Source organism: Polistes fuscatus, unplaced genomic scaffold (assembly GCF_010416935.1).
Source record: "Polistes fuscatus isolate 324 unplaced genomic scaffold, CU_Pfus_HIC Scaffold7, whole genome shotgun sequence".
Classification (NCBI taxonomy): domain Eukaryota; kingdom Metazoa; phylum Arthropoda; class Insecta; order Hymenoptera; family Vespidae; genus Polistes; species Polistes fuscatus.
Genome location: NW_025113151.1, coordinates 7,306,204 through 7,324,551, shown reverse-complemented (window position 1 = coordinate 7,324,551; position 18,348 = coordinate 7,306,204). Strand labels below are relative to the sequence as shown.

At 31.2% G+C, this 18,348-nt stretch overlaps 2 protein-coding genes across 3 annotated transcripts; one reads left to right on the top strand and one right to left on the bottom strand.

Annotated features, from left to right (window-relative positions):
* Positions 1-141: 141 nt before the first annotated feature.
* On the bottom strand, positions 142-4,414 carry LOC122524075 (protein FAM166B-like). 2 transcript variants are annotated; one of them, XM_043646144.1, is made up of 5 exons: positions 3,879-4,414; positions 1,454-1,529; positions 962-1,121; positions 479-694; positions 142-381 (listed from the first exon to the last, which is right to left on the bottom strand). In XM_043646144.1, the coding sequence occupies exons 1-5, from the start codon at positions 3,947-3,949 to the stop codon at positions 152-154; spliced, it is 753 nt and encodes a 250-aa protein (XP_043502079.1). In that variant the 5' UTR covers positions 3,950-4,414; the 3' UTR covers positions 142-151. The 2 variants fall into 2 exon arrangements, with proteins under 2 accessions (XP_043502079.1, XP_043502080.1); XM_043646145.1 differs by lacking the exon at positions 3,879-4,414 and adding an exon at positions 1,654-1,979.
* A 1,659-nt stretch (positions 4,415-6,073) lies between these two features.
* LOC122524111 (myophilin) lies at positions 6,074-18,182 on the top strand. Its single transcript, XM_043646196.1, has 4 exons — positions 6,074-6,259; positions 16,862-16,998; positions 17,126-17,330; positions 17,442-18,182. The coding sequence occupies exons 1-4, from the start codon at positions 6,206-6,208 to the stop codon at positions 17,610-17,612; spliced, it is 567 nt and encodes a 188-aa protein (XP_043502131.1). The 5' UTR covers positions 6,074-6,205; the 3' UTR covers positions 17,613-18,182.
* Positions 18,183-18,348: the final 166 nt, after the last annotated feature.

Here is an 18,348-nt window from a genome sequence, read left to right as displayed (position 1 = left end):
TTGTAAGTGAATATTTACTAACTTTTATATCGTTTCTTCTTCATATTTGTTTTCCTTTCAAAATCCTAATCCTTGTATCAAAGATAAAGATTATAATACATATATTTCCTAAAATATATTATAGAATTGTTTTTTTCTTTCTTTTTCTTTTTTATGCTCTCGTATGACCAGTTTCATCGACGCAAGCAGCATCGAGTACCCTTTGAACAGGATGAACATCCTTTAATTTATTCAGTCTTTGTTCACGCTCTTTTCTTACTGATTCTAAACCCGTTTTAACAGCTTGAGCGTATCTTTTAGAAAGTGCAACTTCACCTTTTGCTCCAGGAATGTGTCCTGTGTAACCAACGATCGGTGGTTTTTCTGGAGAAACCGTACAATCTGTAGAAAAGAAAAAAGAAAATAAAATGAAAAAACTCTTCGCGGAGTAAAATTGTTTGATTCAAAATTAAGGGAATGAATGATCGTTAAAATTTACCGAAAATAACACGTTCTCGTCCTTGACCATGATCGATCTCAACAGCAACATTATCTGCTCTGACACGTGATAAAAGATTTCTTGAATTAGTCCTTTCAGCCTGTGCCCTCATACGTGCTCTTAGTTTACTTTGAACTTCGTGCCATTCTTTTGCACCCTCTTCGACGGCCCTCATAAAGGGAAGACCATAACTACTGTTAAAGCCAGGTATATATCCTAAAGATTCAAATTCAAATGGTTTTATTCTCCAGTCGTAGGATACTAAACGCGTTAGTTCTATTGTTTTAAGAAAATATTTTATTGTAAATGTTCATAAAAATTAATATTCTTTTTTTTCTATTTTCTTACAGAATATTTTTTCAAAAAAGTATCCGTAGAATCTTATTTGTGAATTATTGAAATTAAAAAAGATTGTAATTGTTTAAAAGATGTGACAATATTGTTATCACTTTTCTTAATAGTTATTTTTTTCAATTTCTTTACCTGTGTATCCTAAAATGTATGGCGGTGCTTTATACAAGTGTGCGTCATTCTTCCAATCTCTTCTAATGTCCTTCTCGTTCGGTATCGTAACGAGCGCAACGTCCTTACCGGAATTCGGCCTATAAGGCCCTGACTTCAAGATCTTCTTTTCCAGCAACTCCTGTAAACGTGTAAGAAAGAATTTCAAACGAAACTAATTTTTTAAGCTAGAATTTCATGGTTTAAATATTTTTTATATTAGATCTATTAAGCGTTCTGCATTGCTAGATCAATTTTTAATCATTATTTTCATTTAAAACGAATAAATTGGGAAATTTAAATCTATAGATTTACAACATATTTATACTCCTTGCCTCTCTCTATAATATAATTTCTTAATTATTAAATATAATATGTGTTATGCATTTAATTTTTAATTAAATTAATATCTAAAAAATATATCTTTATAAAAATCACTATAGATATTTAAATTTCGAATCAAATCAATCTCACCCTCATTATTTCTTCCGTGTTAGCTCCGAATCTTTTCCCAACTCTAAACTTAAGTGTTGGGCAATGACCTGTGTATCTGAGAAAATATAATAAAGATGTGAAACAAATAATTATTATCTTTATTCGTTTATAAGATCGTTTTGAATACGATCTTGATCTTCTGTTAGAGATATAAAATATAATACAATGGATGACGATACCATCATGGGCTCATTGAAGTAACGGATCGTAAAAATGTACACTACCGGTGACCTACTACTCGTATACTACTACCAGATGGGTAAGCTCACACTGTGACGGTCATGGTGCATTGACTATTAGCGTGCATCGCAGAAAGTCGTTTATATATGATCGACGTGTGTCGTGATACTCTGAGATCGATACGAAATCGATCTAGGTCATTACTGGAGGTCTTTTAGATTCACGAACGTATCAATATCTGTCAACAGATTTTTCTTACATCGAAATCGTATTTCAACGATACGATTATTTTTAACTAATAATTTCAATTAAATCCTTATTTTTAAACGATAAATTATTATCTCATAACGAAAATGTGTCTATTACTTTTTATAAATTTATTACAAATAATTTTTAACTCCACTGAAACTCGTCAAATTTTTGATTCTCTCATACAATTATTCCTACTATTTATAAAAAAAGATTTCCTTATTTAATTAACTCATCAAACTATTGCTTTTTCGATTTTAATAGAACAAGGATAGGTATCTCAGTTTAGGATAAACATTTCGATGCAAAACGTCATAAGCTGAATAGTTACGCGCGTATTTTACCTTTGCGTGGTTGGTTCTAAGGGGTGTAAAGTGTTTCGGTACCAGTCTTGGTACCAGCTTCACGATACACACTCCTCTCTGGTCGATACTTTCCCGATGCATGTGTCAAGGGTTAGACTCGCGATCTAATTCTCACTCCATTTAATCTTTGATTCAAGGACAAGATAGAACAGGACAATACGACGACGTACTTAGCGTGATTTGTAAGGTACAATTGTTGCAAATTGGAAAGACCTAGTTATACTATCGGTACTTGTGTATTTATCGTTGCGGTACGATCACCTTGATTGATTGTATACGATTAACACATTTGCTAATTGGGTTACTGGAATATATTTTCGAGGTTGAGGTCAAGGTGTTTTCTTCGGCACATATGCAAATCTATATAAAGTAATTCTCTCTCTCTCTTTCTCTCGTTGAAATAAATTATGAAAATAAAGTAGATTGAGGAAGAGAATAATAGAAAATTTCAAATAAATCTTCACGGTCCGACGCGTCGAAGTTTCTTACTCAGAAACCGTATAATCCAAGATTGTGTTCCATCGATGAAATCGTTGTTACCTTTCTCAAAGTAATCAGACCGTTTTTGACGTTTGAACATTCTTAGAAAGTGATAGAAAAAGAATCGTGTAAATCTTGAGAAATAAAATGAAAATAAGAAAGAGATCCAAGTACGTGTGGTAGTTTTAGATGATCATCTTCGATCGTTGATCACGTAATCAAGTCTCATGAGAGATACACAGACCCGTTCTATTATATATTCCACGGACATGTCGTTTGACATCCGCACACTAATACGGTTCTATAGAAAGTCACCGTTATCGTGTTTGTAAGTAACCTATGTTACTTTCCATAAGAGTAAAAGTACGAGCACTCTTTTAGATCAGTCTTTTATCTATTTTTATCAAGGTGATACTAGTTACTTCGATTTATTATTTCTAAGTTAAACGCTATTTTTTACAGGAATACTTTATATAAACTTTAATCATTTAATAAATCATTATCATAATTTATACAATTTTTCTAATGAATTTAGATTTAATTTGATTTTAACTTGTTTATATAAACTATACGTTTATTTCGTTGTTTGGATCAGAATGAACGATAATGATGCATACGTCGAATTGTAACTTCGATACTCGGTATTGTTTGCATACGTTATGCAACGTATGTGTATTCCATCCAAGACAACTTTAGTATTGGCGTTAATCAACTTGCAAATTTAATTAGACCTGCTTATGACTTGGTTTTAAACGATCGTCTTTGAGAAACCATCATGTTTTGTCAGTATTCTTGAATAATCTTCGATCTACGTAATCCTTAAGAAATGTTTTTATGAACGAGGATCAATAACGTTTTAACGTACCCTCTTAAAAACCTTAGAAGTTTCGTTGGGGTGAATGAAAGAAGACTAATCGATAACACGCTAGATTCTTTCTATATAATACCGAGAAACATTTCTTTCACGAATATGTATCTATATATATATGTAAAAATTGAACGGCAACGAATCGGCGTATTTAAGTTATTAATAGAAACTAATTAAATAATTCCATTGATAATTAAAGTATAAAAGTGATAAATACCACAGCAAAAATATTAAAATAAAATGAACAATATTTCTATGTTACCCTGGTAAATGAGCGCCGTAACTCTGTCTAAAGAAACGTTTTTTCTCTTCTTCGGAGACCGGATCGAACATGATTTCTTCCTCATCAAACTTATCATCCCATTTGATAAAATATTGAGAATCAATTGACAATGTTCATCGTAATCTCCGATTTTCGCGCCCCTTTTTCTTTCATTTTTATTTTCTTTCCCCGACAACCGGAAGTTAATATCACTTTTGATTATGAAAATACAAATAACACTTCACGCATGCGGCGATTTATATTTTTCGAACGTTGCACCGTTCGCGTGAGTAATAAAATTGTTCTTTTTAATTCCTTTTCTTCTGTTTCTTTTTTTTTCTTAGCTTCCACGAACATCAACGATTATCGTCTTTATCTGAACGATAAAACGAGCAAACTCAAACGCGAACTCAAGCGTGTTACGCGCGCGGCTATCGCTTCAGTGAAACAGGACTGTATATAGTCCGACCTAAAGGCACATAATACAAGCAACGTCCTACTAAAGACGCCCCTCCAGGCTTTTTCCGGTGCAAGCCGCACCTCCCTTCGAACGAGGGGGAAAGGAGTCAGGGACGTATTAAATGATCTGGTTCAATCATATCATTATAAGAAACAAATTCTTTATTTTTTTTAAATCAAATGTTGATAATCAGATTTCTTAAAAAATTTCATTTTAATTTTTAAATTACTTCAAATAGTACACATTGAATTACACAGTAATTGATCATTATTTTTCAAGTGTTCAATATGTATTTATAAACGATAACGATATTTTTAATTGTTATTTTAAGTTTTGTTTTATATCTTTATCTTTATATTTATATTTATTATTGTTAAAAGAAAAATGCTATCTTATCGATGGTCGGTAACAATGGATCTTTACTTTACCAACTTGTCAGAGGTAGTAGATTTTTATTTTACCGACTGTCGATAATGTTAGATTTCTATTTTAGAGACTAATCGATAAAACTGGAATCTACCATTAATGTATATAAAAAATATTATAAACTGACAGCTATTTCATAAAAAAATTGATGTATAAAAAAAATAAAACAGTATTATTTTCTATTAAACAAATAATAAAAATAAATATGAAAATAAAATGAAAATAAATAAATTATATACTATTTAACATGAAAAAATATGTATAAAAGTATATATTTTTCAATTTCTTTTTTTGGTATTACTCATTTTTGCTCAATTAGTTAAGAATGTTACAATGTAAAACCGTATACGGTTCTGCAATTTAAAACGAAATACGTCCTTCATGACTAATGAGTCATCCCGCGTATGCTTATTCGTACATTTCGAACGTTTTTGATTAACTTATACAACCGATTATGGAACGCGTTAAAATAAACAAATGTTCTGGCTTAAAATATAATAAAATAATCAAGAAAATATGAGAAACAATAAGATAAGTATATACGACAGTGAAATATCCTAATTATGTCATGTACTTGTCAGGACCACCTATGGTAGGAATAAAGTAAGATTCGTGGGCGTGATGGAAAGCTCTCAGAGTGAGGTAGTAAGATCTAATATGTAAAGAATTCAACAGGCAATGACGTCATTTTTCTCGATCAAACCGATCAGCAATTGTTTTTTCTTGTGCACAAAATCTTGCGTTCGTGCAAATGACTAGAAACAGAGTAATCGTTTTAAATCAAAATCTGGAGGTGCTATTTTATACACGTTGATTTCTTAAAAATTAGAACAACAAAAAAGCATTTATCAAAAGATATTTAAAATAGGATTGAGGTATCCTATTTAAAAATCATGTCTCTAGCTAAGGGGGTCAAAGCTAAGTTCTAGCAAAATGTAAAAGTTTTCGTATTAAGGATCATATCCACGTTCCAAAGAATTCGCTATCAGCCGGTTGCTGACGTCATCTCCGGAGCAAGACTGGAGAACGGAGATCACGTGTCACTCGAAAACTCAATACTCGCGCGCATAGCGACCAATCGGCGCCGGAGAAAAGGCACGAGTCCTGCACCCGCCTTGGTTCGGCAGCGTCGCTTCAGTCGAGCCGCGACCGTCGAATTGTTAACTTCGTTTTTTTCGCTCGCATATTCCACATCGTGTCTTCGAAGAAAAAGAGTGAGAAAGAAAGGGAAAAGAAAGGATCTACAATCGGTTTTGATTGATAAATAAAAATCGAAATAGAAAACTAAACTAAACGAAACTAAAGTAAAAGAAAGGAAAGGAAAGGAAAATCAAATAATAATAATAATAATCTAAAATAAAGAAGAAAAGAAAAAATCTTTCTAAAGTTTCTCGTCCTTGTTGGTCCTCCTCGTCGGTGAACGACCTCGACTCGAAGGATCATGGCCAGTCACAGGGCTACAAAATCCGGTTTTGCAGCGGAAGCGCAGAGAAAGGTAACGCCTGATCCACCCACAACCACCACCACCACCACTTTTCAATACCATTTCCACACAATCTTCCTTCCCTAGAGACACCGATTTTCACCCCTGACCCAGTCAACCCATATTCTACCTAAACCACCCTCTCATCATTCCGGCAAAATGTCGATTCGTGACCTACTCACCGAATACTCGCGCGGGCGCGGCTCTCTCGCACACCTTTGTATTACATTTTCGTCAACGGTGTTATCTTCACCTACGAATTTCGTGAATTTATGTTCTCTTATCTGAAATTTCGTTTCTTCAAAGGTTTTTCGTTTCGACGAATGTATTGCTTGTGCTAACAGATTGAAACAAATATTCTTTTTTTCAAATAATACCACGCACAAACAAGCAAATATATTCTTTAATTAAAATAAATAGAATAAATAAATATAAATCTTACGATCGACATTTTCTTCTTTGTATGGTAATAATATTACTAATATAACAGGTTAATTAATTCAACAAATGTTCTCAAACGATAAACAGGCAAATGGATCGATCCTTGAAAAAGAATCCTTCATTAAAAATAAATCTAATGACTGCCATTTCTCTTTCCAAGATAAATAATATCAGAAATAATATCTTTAATTTAAAATCGGTGTATGTGGGCACTTGTTGAAGAAGAAACGAGCGGTAAAATTTGAAAATTCCACGTAGTAGATGGACTTTCTTTTTCAAGTGGTCGCGAGTTTTAACCGAGGATTTCAAGGATTCGTTCTCCTAAAGTTGACTCTAGAAGAAGACTGGTAATAGTATTAGTGTAGATATGCTAGAATATACGTGCCACAAACGACGACAGCTGCTTGCCGATCCTCTCTATCTTTCTCTCTATCTCTCTTTCTCCCTCTCTCTTTCTCTCTCTTTCTCTTTCTGGTTTCGAAGGGGGAATTAAAATGAGACCTAGTTGCCGAAGAAGGGAGCGTCCCTCGCAAAACTTGCCGGCCATGGTTACACCTCCTTCTCGCTTTTCTTCTTCTTCTCCTTTTTTTTTCCTTTTCTTATATTCTCATTCGATGAGCCTTACGAAGTATTCTTTCCTATGGATAGTTCCAACGGTTCTAAAGATATTATCTTTTGTCTTCTATCTTTTCCTTTTTTCTCTTCCTCTATTACAATATGTTAAGTTCTTATCGTAAATAAACATCTGAAAATAAAAAAGTCAAAATAATATACGTTAATAATTACTAAAATATAAACTAATAGAAATTTTTGTTTGTTTGAGTATCGTATGAGTATTGTATGATTTGATTGTATGAACAAATTTGTTTATTCTTTATAACCTTTAGAAATTTGTTAAAAATTAGCACCTAAAATTAAAGAAAGTTATAGTAATTCTATGATACTATTTATAAAAGTTTAAAGATCGTTCAGATGTTTTAATACGAACTTAGGGCGTCGTACCACCATTCGGTATCTGTTTATCGGATAACAAAAGTATCGTGGGTTGCCTCAGAACACACTCCGGAAGTCCAAAAATGGAAGCTTATTTTTCTGGATCTCTTTGATTTAACGAATACGACACGGATTTTTATTCTTTTTATTTCAACAAAAAAAAAAAATGCAAAACGAATGTTGAATGAATGATAAATTAAAAATTATCGTATAATTGAATTTATTTTTTCGCGTTAGAGCTTTTTTATTTGCTGATTGCAAAAGAGTAAAAAAGTTAAGTAGGAATTTCTTCTTCGTATTCGTTCCTCTCGCTTTAAAATCCCGATCGTTGAACATTCCTGCGGCTTGGGAGTTGAAAGAAAGAACGGTACTGCCGGCACACACGAAAGCTTTTGCCTTTCTTCTCTTTCACTGATGTGAGAGAAGTTGTTGCTGTTGCTGTGCTGTTACTATTGCTGTTGCTTTTGCTGCTATTTAATAATCACAGCTCAACTAACACCGAATATGGAAATACGTTGTTTCTCTAATACTATCTTTCAAACCAACGATGACTCACATTTTATCATTTTAAGTTTAAGTATCGCATTAATGACAAAAACCACAAATCCATGTAATTTGTTCAAATGAAAAGGATGCAAAAATTAAATATTATTATTATTACTATTATTATTTTGTCAATTTCGAATTCGATGTAATTTATATGATTTTCTTTTGAAAATTTCAATGTTGTAAATAGATGTAATATAAGATTTATAAATTTAGTTACATCATATTGCGACACTTCAATATTAAAACTTATTTCCTGACTATATACTAACAGATGAATGACTCAAAATAAATTCCAATGTTTGATAAGCATTCTGAATCGTTGAGAATAGTCCCATTGTATTTACTTATTTACATACTTAAGAGCGAGTCTTTGACCTATCAAAAATATAACGAATATCGAGTGATAATTATTCGAAAATATTTCTTTAATTTTCTTTTTTTTTTTTCATATTAAAAAACAATAAATAATAAAAATAAAATACGATATTATTAATAATTAGATCGATATTAAAAAGTCATAGAAAAGAAAAAAACGACAATAATTCCCAATCCCATGCTCATTATAAAGGGAATACACGCTTATCGTCTTTGGAATGCGGTTCTCCGACTCGTTCTTTATGCTTCGGAATCACGAGATCGTGAATCTTGCTTGCTCTTACTTGTGCCAGTACAGGACAAGATTATAACCGTATTATTTCTGACAACTTCTAATCGGTTTTTCTATTTTTTCTATTTTTGTTTTGTTTTTTTCAATTATCTAATCCTAATTAAAAATATGAATATTATCTTTGATCGCGTTTACACGTGATATCAAATTTCAAAAGAATCAACTTTATCCTTTATTTTACTTCGAGTAATCATCCAACGTGTTCTTATCCAAGTGTTAACAGATTCTAAATTTATAATTATCGTCATTTATATGCAATGAGTCGTCGAGCATGACTATCTTAAAATATTATCTTGCTCGTTGATTTTCCAGTTCAAAGATCTTTCCCCCTCTTTCTTTTTTCCATTCTCACGTTTTATAATATATATCTGTATACGTGCTTTGTAATATTCTATTACTATACAAAAAAAAAAAAGCTATTAGAATGATCACGTTAAAAAGTCATATTCATTTTATGAATTATTAATAATAGTTGCATATATGTTTCTCGGTGTAACTAATGTACTGCAATATTTAAATATAAATCATGCATGGAAAAAATAGTTTCTAGTTTCTTGTTTTTTCTTTTCTTTTTTTACAATCTAATTTTTATCCTCCAGCAAATCAAGAATATGCAGTTACAATTCTTAAAATTCTTGACAATAATATCACGTTATTATTTTAATCACCTCAGGGTGATTTAATTTAATTGCGAGTTCTCTGGAACTTTCAAGGACGTTCGTGAATTTTTTATCTGAATTCCATTGGTTGATAAGAAAATTGAATCTGTCGAAGTGGCTTTATCGACACTTCAAAGATTCCTTATATTTTCCAACGAAGAACGTCAATCTTTTTTTAAACTAAAAATAAATCTAAAGAAAGTGAAGAGTACGTTTGAGATAATCTAAACATGGCCTAGATGGAGCTGACCTTATAAGAAAACTTTCTCCATATCATGATTCATTCAAGCATAGCTTCCTCCTTATGTCATAATCATAGTTGTACCGACAACTCGATAAGCATAATTTTTATCGTTATATCATTTAATTGAATATATTATCCACAAATTGTTTAATTATATTTTATAAACTTACATATGTGCCCAAACAGATGAGCAAATTCTTACGCTGATAGTTTTACAATTTAAACAAAACTTGAGATTACAAAAATTCGTGAAAAAAAAAAATAATTAACTGATTGTAAGAATCACTTAGGAATTTTGCGCACACCCTGTATAAATGTAAGTACGTGAGTTCCTTTCAAAATAATATTCCGAGTTCGTTCCGTTCCGCGAAACTACGATCCTTTCACATCGGAAACTGGAATTAAAAAAAGAAGCATGAAGAAAAGGTTGACTTTTGACCCTTTCATTGTACGTACCAACCCTACTCGTGACCTTGCATTCTTATAAATCATTCTTTTCGAGTTCTCACAACAAGTGAAAAAGAAATGTAAATTTTCATTTTCCAATCTTTTTGTTATTGCAATAACAACGAGTTTTGATAAAATATAAATTAAATTAATAAATGTAGCTCAGATTATAAAAACGAACAATGATAGACCATGATATCTCAAATTGACTATCCTAAAATGGCTGACTAGGTCTCGAATGGTTTTTTATTCTGATGACATCAACGCGATGATTCTGTTTCCTCTTCTCTTATAATCGACGCAACAATGTATCTACTTACTTAAATATGTACATGTATGTATGTATATAGATATACCTTCCTCGAAGAATCGTGAGAGTAATATTAAAACAAGTTAGTCGGCTTACTTTTAATATTATTCCAAGATTATCCAAGTATAGAAATCGACATTGTCATCAACGATCGTTCAAATAATATTCAAACTTAATTATTTGTTTACATAATTATCATTCATACTGGTATACAACGTTACAAAATACTTAACACCCTAATTAACCGAAAAAAGTTACCTCGTTGTTACTTTGACATCGAAATTCTTTTCCACTTATTCAAAATTTTTAATATACATTTTACATATGTTTAATGCGACAATAAAACGTTTCATTAAAAAAATTACCTAATAAAAAGTAATAATAACTATTTTAAAATTTTAGTATGGTATTTTTCTTAAAATTGTTTACAATAAATTAAATCACGAATTAAAGAATTAAAAAAAAAAGTCACAGAAATAGAAAAATGCAAACTATGACGTTGTTGTTACGACAAACACGTGTTTGAAATCTAAAATTATGTCGAGTGTTACACGTAAGGAGACGTAATTCCTTTAAACCGTACACACAGGACACTCGTTTAGATTAACCGTATATGGTGGAGATCACACAACCGGACAACCTTCGCGTTTACTTGCAAATATAGATGTATAAAGAAGATATATACTATACGTATACATTTACACACACACACACACACATACATGGTGGATAAGTTGTACGAGTAAGTAGAATTATGCAATTGTTGACCTTACAAAGTGGGTCAACGATTTAGTCTCTCTCGAGATTGTATAAATATCGAATTGAATCTGCTATAAATTTGATCGTCCTTAACCGTACTCCCTTACAAGGAGAATCATTAAACGAACAGCTTTGAAAGTTCCTTTAACAGCTGCAAATCTCTACTACGTACGTGTGTGTGTTCATCAATGATGATCTTACCGAAAAGGAAACTGGTCCATCGTATTTATAACACTTGTCTTTCAAACTAATTGAGATAACAAGAATTAGTAAGATAAATCAAAGAAAAAAATATTCAACAATTAGAGTCAAGTACTTCGACTAGAATAAAAAAAAAAAAAAAAAAGATTTTAAAAATTAATTACTTTTTCTGACACTTTTATAAGTAATTTTTAGTTCGTAAAGAAATATCTATACTGGTAGTATTACCTATAGACTAATAGTTTTCAACCAGAACAAATAAATTAAATGTAATGAAATTTTTCAAATCAGTAACTTTAAATAGAATCAAATTAGAAAGTAAATATTAGAATTTCATCTTTGTTCGGTAAATTATATAATAGTAATGAACAAATAAAAAAATAAAAAAAAAAGAGGAAAGAAAGAAAGAGAGGTCATAAGACTATCGCAAAATTGTCGATGTTATTTCTCGCTCGAACTGGTCGATAAATTAATTGATCAAGGCGGACAGATTATTTTCTGAGAAGCCTTCGACTTGTACTCTTTTCAAAAATGATGTCGAGTAAAAGAAGAGAAATGCGTAAGGGGTCGATTCGTCTCACTCTTTATCGTCGACATATAAAACACGTTCTTTCTCTCTCCCTCTCTCTCTCTTTCTCTCTTTTTCATTCTATGGCCTGATTTTCGCGACCATGAACGTGCGAACGTGTCATTAAGTCGATCGTCATCGTACCGTGACCGTGAGACACACGTGGGGAGTCACGCATGGTAATCCTTTAATTATCAGTACTTGCCCTCAGTGCACTCTTAACGCGAATGCTACTCCGTTTCTCGCTCTTATGTCAGTTGAACGAATCTAAACAAACCAATCACGTCTTTTCTCGAGTTTTCTTTCCACGCTCAAGCTCTCTAAACATTTATGCAAATATTTATTTCTACGTTTTACGTTCTAACCAGCTGTATATTATTTTTTTTTTTCTTTTTATCTTTTCGTCTACTGCAATTTTTATTACAAATATATATGCATTGTTATTGTGATTTGAATTGTTTAAAATACCATTTTTAAGTATTAAAATTGTTTTTGCACAATTTTTTATATTGAATTTTAATATTTATTAGGTTGCCCGAAAAATTGTGTGCAAATTTGAGGGAAAATAATTCAAAGAAGATGCAAAGAAGAACATTAAAGAATATTATTGTTCATTATTATTAAAAGTAATTTGCTGATAATATTATATAAATCGGTATCGCAAAAATAATGTAAATTCATTAATCTTATTTCTTAAATTTGAGCATATGTATATTCGGAGCAATGTAATATAACGATCGAATTACGTTTACCTAAAAAGTGATCGCAATGCGGATTGATAAATTGTTATTATAAGGCTTAACGACAGATATATATTCGCGATAAGATATATAAGGTTTAGCGAATCGTGAAAATATTTCTTAACGCACATTTACACATACTATTAAATATTTTTACATCGTTCCGTAACCGTTAATCGAGATATCGATATGCTTACAAACAATAAAATAATTTCTGAGGTAATCAATCGATATCGTTTATTACACGAACGCTTTTGCTTCTGACTCTAATGGAAAATATGATAATAAATAAACCCCCTTTGGTGATTACTGATAAGATTTCTTCCTTTATATTTTTACATTTACGCGAAAACTCGACGAACAAGTCGGATTTCTTGTTTTATCGAGATAAAAGACTTTGCGTTTATCTTTTTGTTTATATTCCAATAAATCATCTTCGAGGAACGATGGAATTTTTTTTTATAATAAATATAAGTTACCATAAACGTTTGTCACTGTTTATTAATTAATAGTAATTTAATTTTAACTAAAAACGTTTTAATATTTCTCGATGACGTTTCTTTTTTGTTTCTTTATTATTATTATTATTATTATTATGAAATTTGTTGGCTTGAGAACTTTGTTAATGCTGAGTACATAGAGGCGTTATCGCTGACGTTAACACAGGCACTTAAGCGGGTTCTGCCTCATACTAGAAATCGCTCAACGGTTTCGCGGTTACCGGTAGAAAATAACTGACTGTGTCTTTTTTCTTAGAAAAATTACATGTCCACTAACATATAAATATATGCACGCATACACTAAGAAAAGGTAATTTATCATTTTCTCGTAAATTTATTTACGAGAGTAAGAAAATTGTAAAAATCTCTCAAATTCCTTTCAGTTCCCGTTCTTAAACTAATCTTCTTCTCCATCTTTTCTAAATTCTTCTTCTTTATTCTTTCTTTTTCTTTTTTCTTGTACTCAATTCTCCCCTCGTTTCAAAGGTTTCACTATACGCGTATGCATTCGTGTATAAAAAGTTTAGGACATGTATACCTGAGCTTACCTTTTCTTTTTGTTAGCTGCATCAGGTACCGAAAAGAAAGGAGAATATATGTCGAAGAAAATTCGAATACTTCCTTGTTTATTTAAATCGTCACGTTTAACTAATCGATTTATTAGGTACTACACCTACGTACCTAAAAGTAACATATTTCTCTAACACATCGTCAATATCAACGTTATAACGGTTTAAAACAAGTTTCTGACGAAATTCCTACGGTAGTTTTGTTTCTACTTCTTTCAACTCATAATATAAGCGTACAAATTTATCGATTAGATAAACCTTTATCCAATGACATCATGCGTATAAACGGGGACACATTCGTCGAAACTCTTATCGTTGCCATTCTTTGAAAAATATTTGTATCCTACAAAACGGGGCAAAAAAATGAAATGATTGGAAAAAAGATACATGAGTCGATCGTTGAACAATAATTTTCGAAATCGGATTAATAAACACGGGAATTATTATTATCAATCCTAATCGTTTTCTAAGAAAAATCTATGACATATTTTTACATCCGTACTTGTCAATAAACTGTCCTTTCTTTTCACGTTAATAAAATTATCGTAAACTTACTTAATACCTATATATAGACACGATTGTGTTCTACATTATGACAACTACTGGTACTATCTCTAATAAGATAGCATGTTCGAAAAAAGGGAGCAAAATGAAGCTCGAGTCTGTTGAGTCTGTTGATTGTTTAGTTTCCATTATTATAGTTTCGTTATATATATCAAATATTTAACAATTAATGTTTATACGTAAAATATATTATACATTCAATTTTTAACGTTAGATTTTCTACGAATTTGTTTTTATTAAAATACAATAAAAGCAACACTCGACTTCCTGAGCTTAGGCATATTACCTTTTCGAGGATAAATCGTTTCGTTGGACACTTATGACTAATCATTTTCCACGAAGAACCTTGTTCGAACATAAAATGTTTATTTTTATTTTATCCCTTTTTCCTTCTTCTTCTTCTTCTTCTTCTGAGTTCAGAACGACATCCCAGGTAAAAGTGAATAAAAGTGGAGAATGAAAATGCTTCGTATAAAAGATTTATGTTCTGGTATTGCTCCTTCCTCCAGACAAAAATCAACGAAAAAGAAAAATATTGTCCCTAAACCAAATCTCTCCCTTTCTTTCTTTCTGTTGTAACGTGACCTTAAATGATACAATATAATAACATATTAATTCTTTTTATCTGTTGTTCACATTCTTTTTTGACACACGTACGTGTACTTGCATATAAATATAAAACAGATTTGTTTGTATGCATGTAAAATTTGTTCTGAACAGAAGTATAAATATTTTCTTTGCAAAATTTCTTAAATTTATTTCATATATACAATTATTTATTAATTTTAATTATTAATTCTATGAAATATAAGATAATTTAAAAATATACACAGTATATACGTGTATAGTATAAAAAATATAATAATGAATCGTCTTCGTCTTACTTTACATGGAGACTAATTTGTATTACACATTTGAAACTTGTATAATCTAACAATAAATGAAATAATATTAACCATAACACATACATGATAGAAAAAATAAAGTGAAGTCTTCGTGTATCTTCTTGCTTGCAAATAATACAAAACAAAAAGAAAAAAAGAAAAATAATAATAATAAAAGAAATGATCAATTACAAAAGTAAGGTCAAGTAGTCGTGTTTACTTTGCAAGAGAATTTCTCTCTCTTTTTCTCTTTCTTTAGCGGAACGAAGTCAAGGCTTTCTCAGAGGGATAAAATAAAAGCTCAAAAGTAAAGTTTTACGAGTTACGTACGGTAAAAGGGAAAAAAAATTTCTTTCCTTCGTTTTTGGTTTAAAAGCTGACCGAATACGAAAACATTTTTACAAGAGTAAAAAGAGAAAAAGGAGGAGAAAGAGGAACAGCAGATGGGTATGCGGAATGGTAGGTATGTTGTTCTAACGAGTCGTGATCGGGATTTGCTGTGACCAGTTTGAGACGCGTGAACTGCATCGGGGATACATAAATTGCATACGAATAGACAGAAAAGAAGAGAGAGAGAGAGAGAGAGAGAGAGAGAGAGAGAGAGAGAGAGAGAGAGAGAAAGACCGTATGTCTAACGGAATATATGCATACATCGTGGAGAGATGAATGCGGGGTGTCGGTCCAACACATTGGATGCCTTTCCTTTTTGGGTAAACGATCGAACTTCCATCGAGGAGGTTTCAATCGTCGAGGCATCGATTCTTTCCTTTTTCGTTGCATCCTCTCTATTTTCAGAATTTGAAGAGTTCCTTCTATAATTCTGTTTATTCGTCAGATTGATAAACGCTAATAACATTAATTTCTTCATTCATGAATATCCATTAAGATATTATCCAGATATCTTTGTTTTTCTATGATTTACTAAATATTTGAAATTAATTTTTCTTCTTATTTTATATTTATGTTTTGTTAAAAACATTTCCAATATTTAGATGCATTCGTTGTATCGATTTTGTTGAATTTCTTCATATCGAACGTATGAGGCTTATTTAAGTGTGCTTCCATTTAAATATTATATGTTAATTTGAATAGAGAAGTAACGTTTAGGTACTTAGATATGTAGTATCGTTAAAAAAAACGTAATGAGATCTCCGGACGTGAATTGGCTGGAATAAATCTTCTCTTCGAACGTTATGCGTTGCATATGCTTATGGAGATGATCCATACGTACTATCATACACAGCGAAGGAACAACGAACTGTGGTGTTCAAACGAGTTAGGTCAGTGACTCCAACAGTAACGCTCGTGTCGCAGAACCCTACAGGATGCGTTACTTAGAACACTGGAACCTCGTATAATTAATAACTTGACGTAGAAAGGAGATGTAAAAAAGAAATCACTGCTTGATTTAACGAACAAAAAAAATCCCTCCTATCTTGTTAACAAATAAAATGAGAACAATTTCTAAAAATTTTCTTTCTTTCTTATTTTATTTGATTTCTTTTTTTTTTTTAAACAGATCAATAGCAAGTACAGTGAAGAACTGGCTCAAGAGTCTTTGGAATGGATCAAAACGATCACTGGCGAGGACATAAACACCAATGGTGATATGGATAGTTTCTATGAGACTTTGAAAGATGGTGTACTTCTCTGCAGGTTCGTTTAAATTCGATAACAGAATAATATTTTTCAAATAAACCTTAACTCTTAGCTTTACTGCTGCACCAGTAGCAGCAGCAGCGATTTAATAATCCTTTTCATCTTTCCGTATATATCTTTCCAGGTTGGTGAATGACATCAAGGAAGGATCCGTTAAGAAGATCAATAAAACGTCTTTGGCTTTCAAGTGTATGGAAAATATAAATGCATTTCTTGAAGCTGCACGAGCATTAGGTGTCCCACCACAGGAAACCTTTCAAACTGTAGATCTTTGGGAACGACAAAATCTTAACTCAGTTGTCATTTGCTTACAATCTCTCGGAAGAAAGGCAAATATATATTTTTTAAATATATTATAATTAAATTATAATATAAATATAATTAAATATATTTATATAATTAAAAATATACTTTATAAATGATATTTTAAATCTTTTTAGGCGGGTAATTATGGCAAGCCAAGTATCGGACCAAAAGAAGCGGACAAGAACGTCCGTAATTTTACCGAGGAACAACTTAGAGCTGGTCAAGGTGTTATAAGTCTACAATATGGTAGCAATAAAGGTGCCAATCAAAGTGGTATTAATTTCGGAAATACCAGACATATGTAAACCGTAAATTATAGAGCATGGAACAAATTCTTCCATGTGTGTGAGAAAAAAACGCACTATATATATATAATTTTATTTTATATTATATTATTTTATTTTTACTTCCATAAGTACTCAAGCTATAGACGTACTCTATCGCATTACTTTCTTCTTAAGCGGGCCAAATTCGATCTATGCATATAAGATTTATATATATTTAAAATATATTTATGCATATAAAAATAGGAATAAGCAAAGAGAAAAAAAAGAGAAAGAAAACAAATGGACTCAATTACGCGTGCGTTGAATACCGAAATAATAATCGGTATGTTGTAAATTCTAATCTGCCTGTCCTGTTTAACAATACAACATAATATAATACAAAAACGAAACGAAACGAAACAAAACAATCAAATGTTTTAAACAATTAACAATTACTGCACAAGTATATATAAATATATATAGCTCTCTTGACTAAACACAAATATAGAATGTATTATATATATGAAAAAACCGAGAACAAAGGCACATTAAGAAATTTCTTATATTGGGCAGTGTAGAGAAATAAATAATTGTTATGTATTAGAAGTATATTATAATACAGGACCATTATTGCAACGTTACTCTGTTAATGTTACGTTCAAAACTCGTACGCGTTAAAGCGTAATCATATTATATTAAAAAGTTCATGTTTTCCACGTGAGATATTGATGATTATAATAATCATTATATATATACATATATAATGATATATGAT

Bases quoted from the DNA above. Each gene is read 5' to 3' on its own strand.
- LOC122524075 (XM_043646144.1), bottom strand. From the start codon at position 3,949: ATGTTCGATCCGGTCTCCGAAGAAGAGAAAAAACGTTTCTTTAGACAG. The intron at 1,530-3,878 runs GTAACATAGAAA...ATATTTTCTCAG, and splicing joins TACGGCGCTCATTTACCAGG to ATACACAGGTCATTGCCCAA. The intron at 1,122-1,453 runs GTGAGATTGATT...ACACGTTTACAG, and splicing joins ACACGGAAGAAATAATGAGG to GAGTTGCTGGAAAAGAAGAT.
- LOC122524111 (XM_043646196.1), top strand. From the start codon at position 6,206: ATGGCCAGTCACAGGGCTACAAAATCCGGTTTTGCAGCGGAAGCGCAG. The intron at 6,260-16,861 runs GTAACGCCTGAT...TTTTTTAAACAG, and splicing joins CAGCGGAAGCGCAGAGAAAG to ATCAATAGCAAGTACAGTGA. The intron at 16,999-17,125 runs GTTCGTTTAAAT...ATATCTTTCCAG, and splicing joins GATGGTGTACTTCTCTGCAG to GTTGGTGAATGACATCAAGG.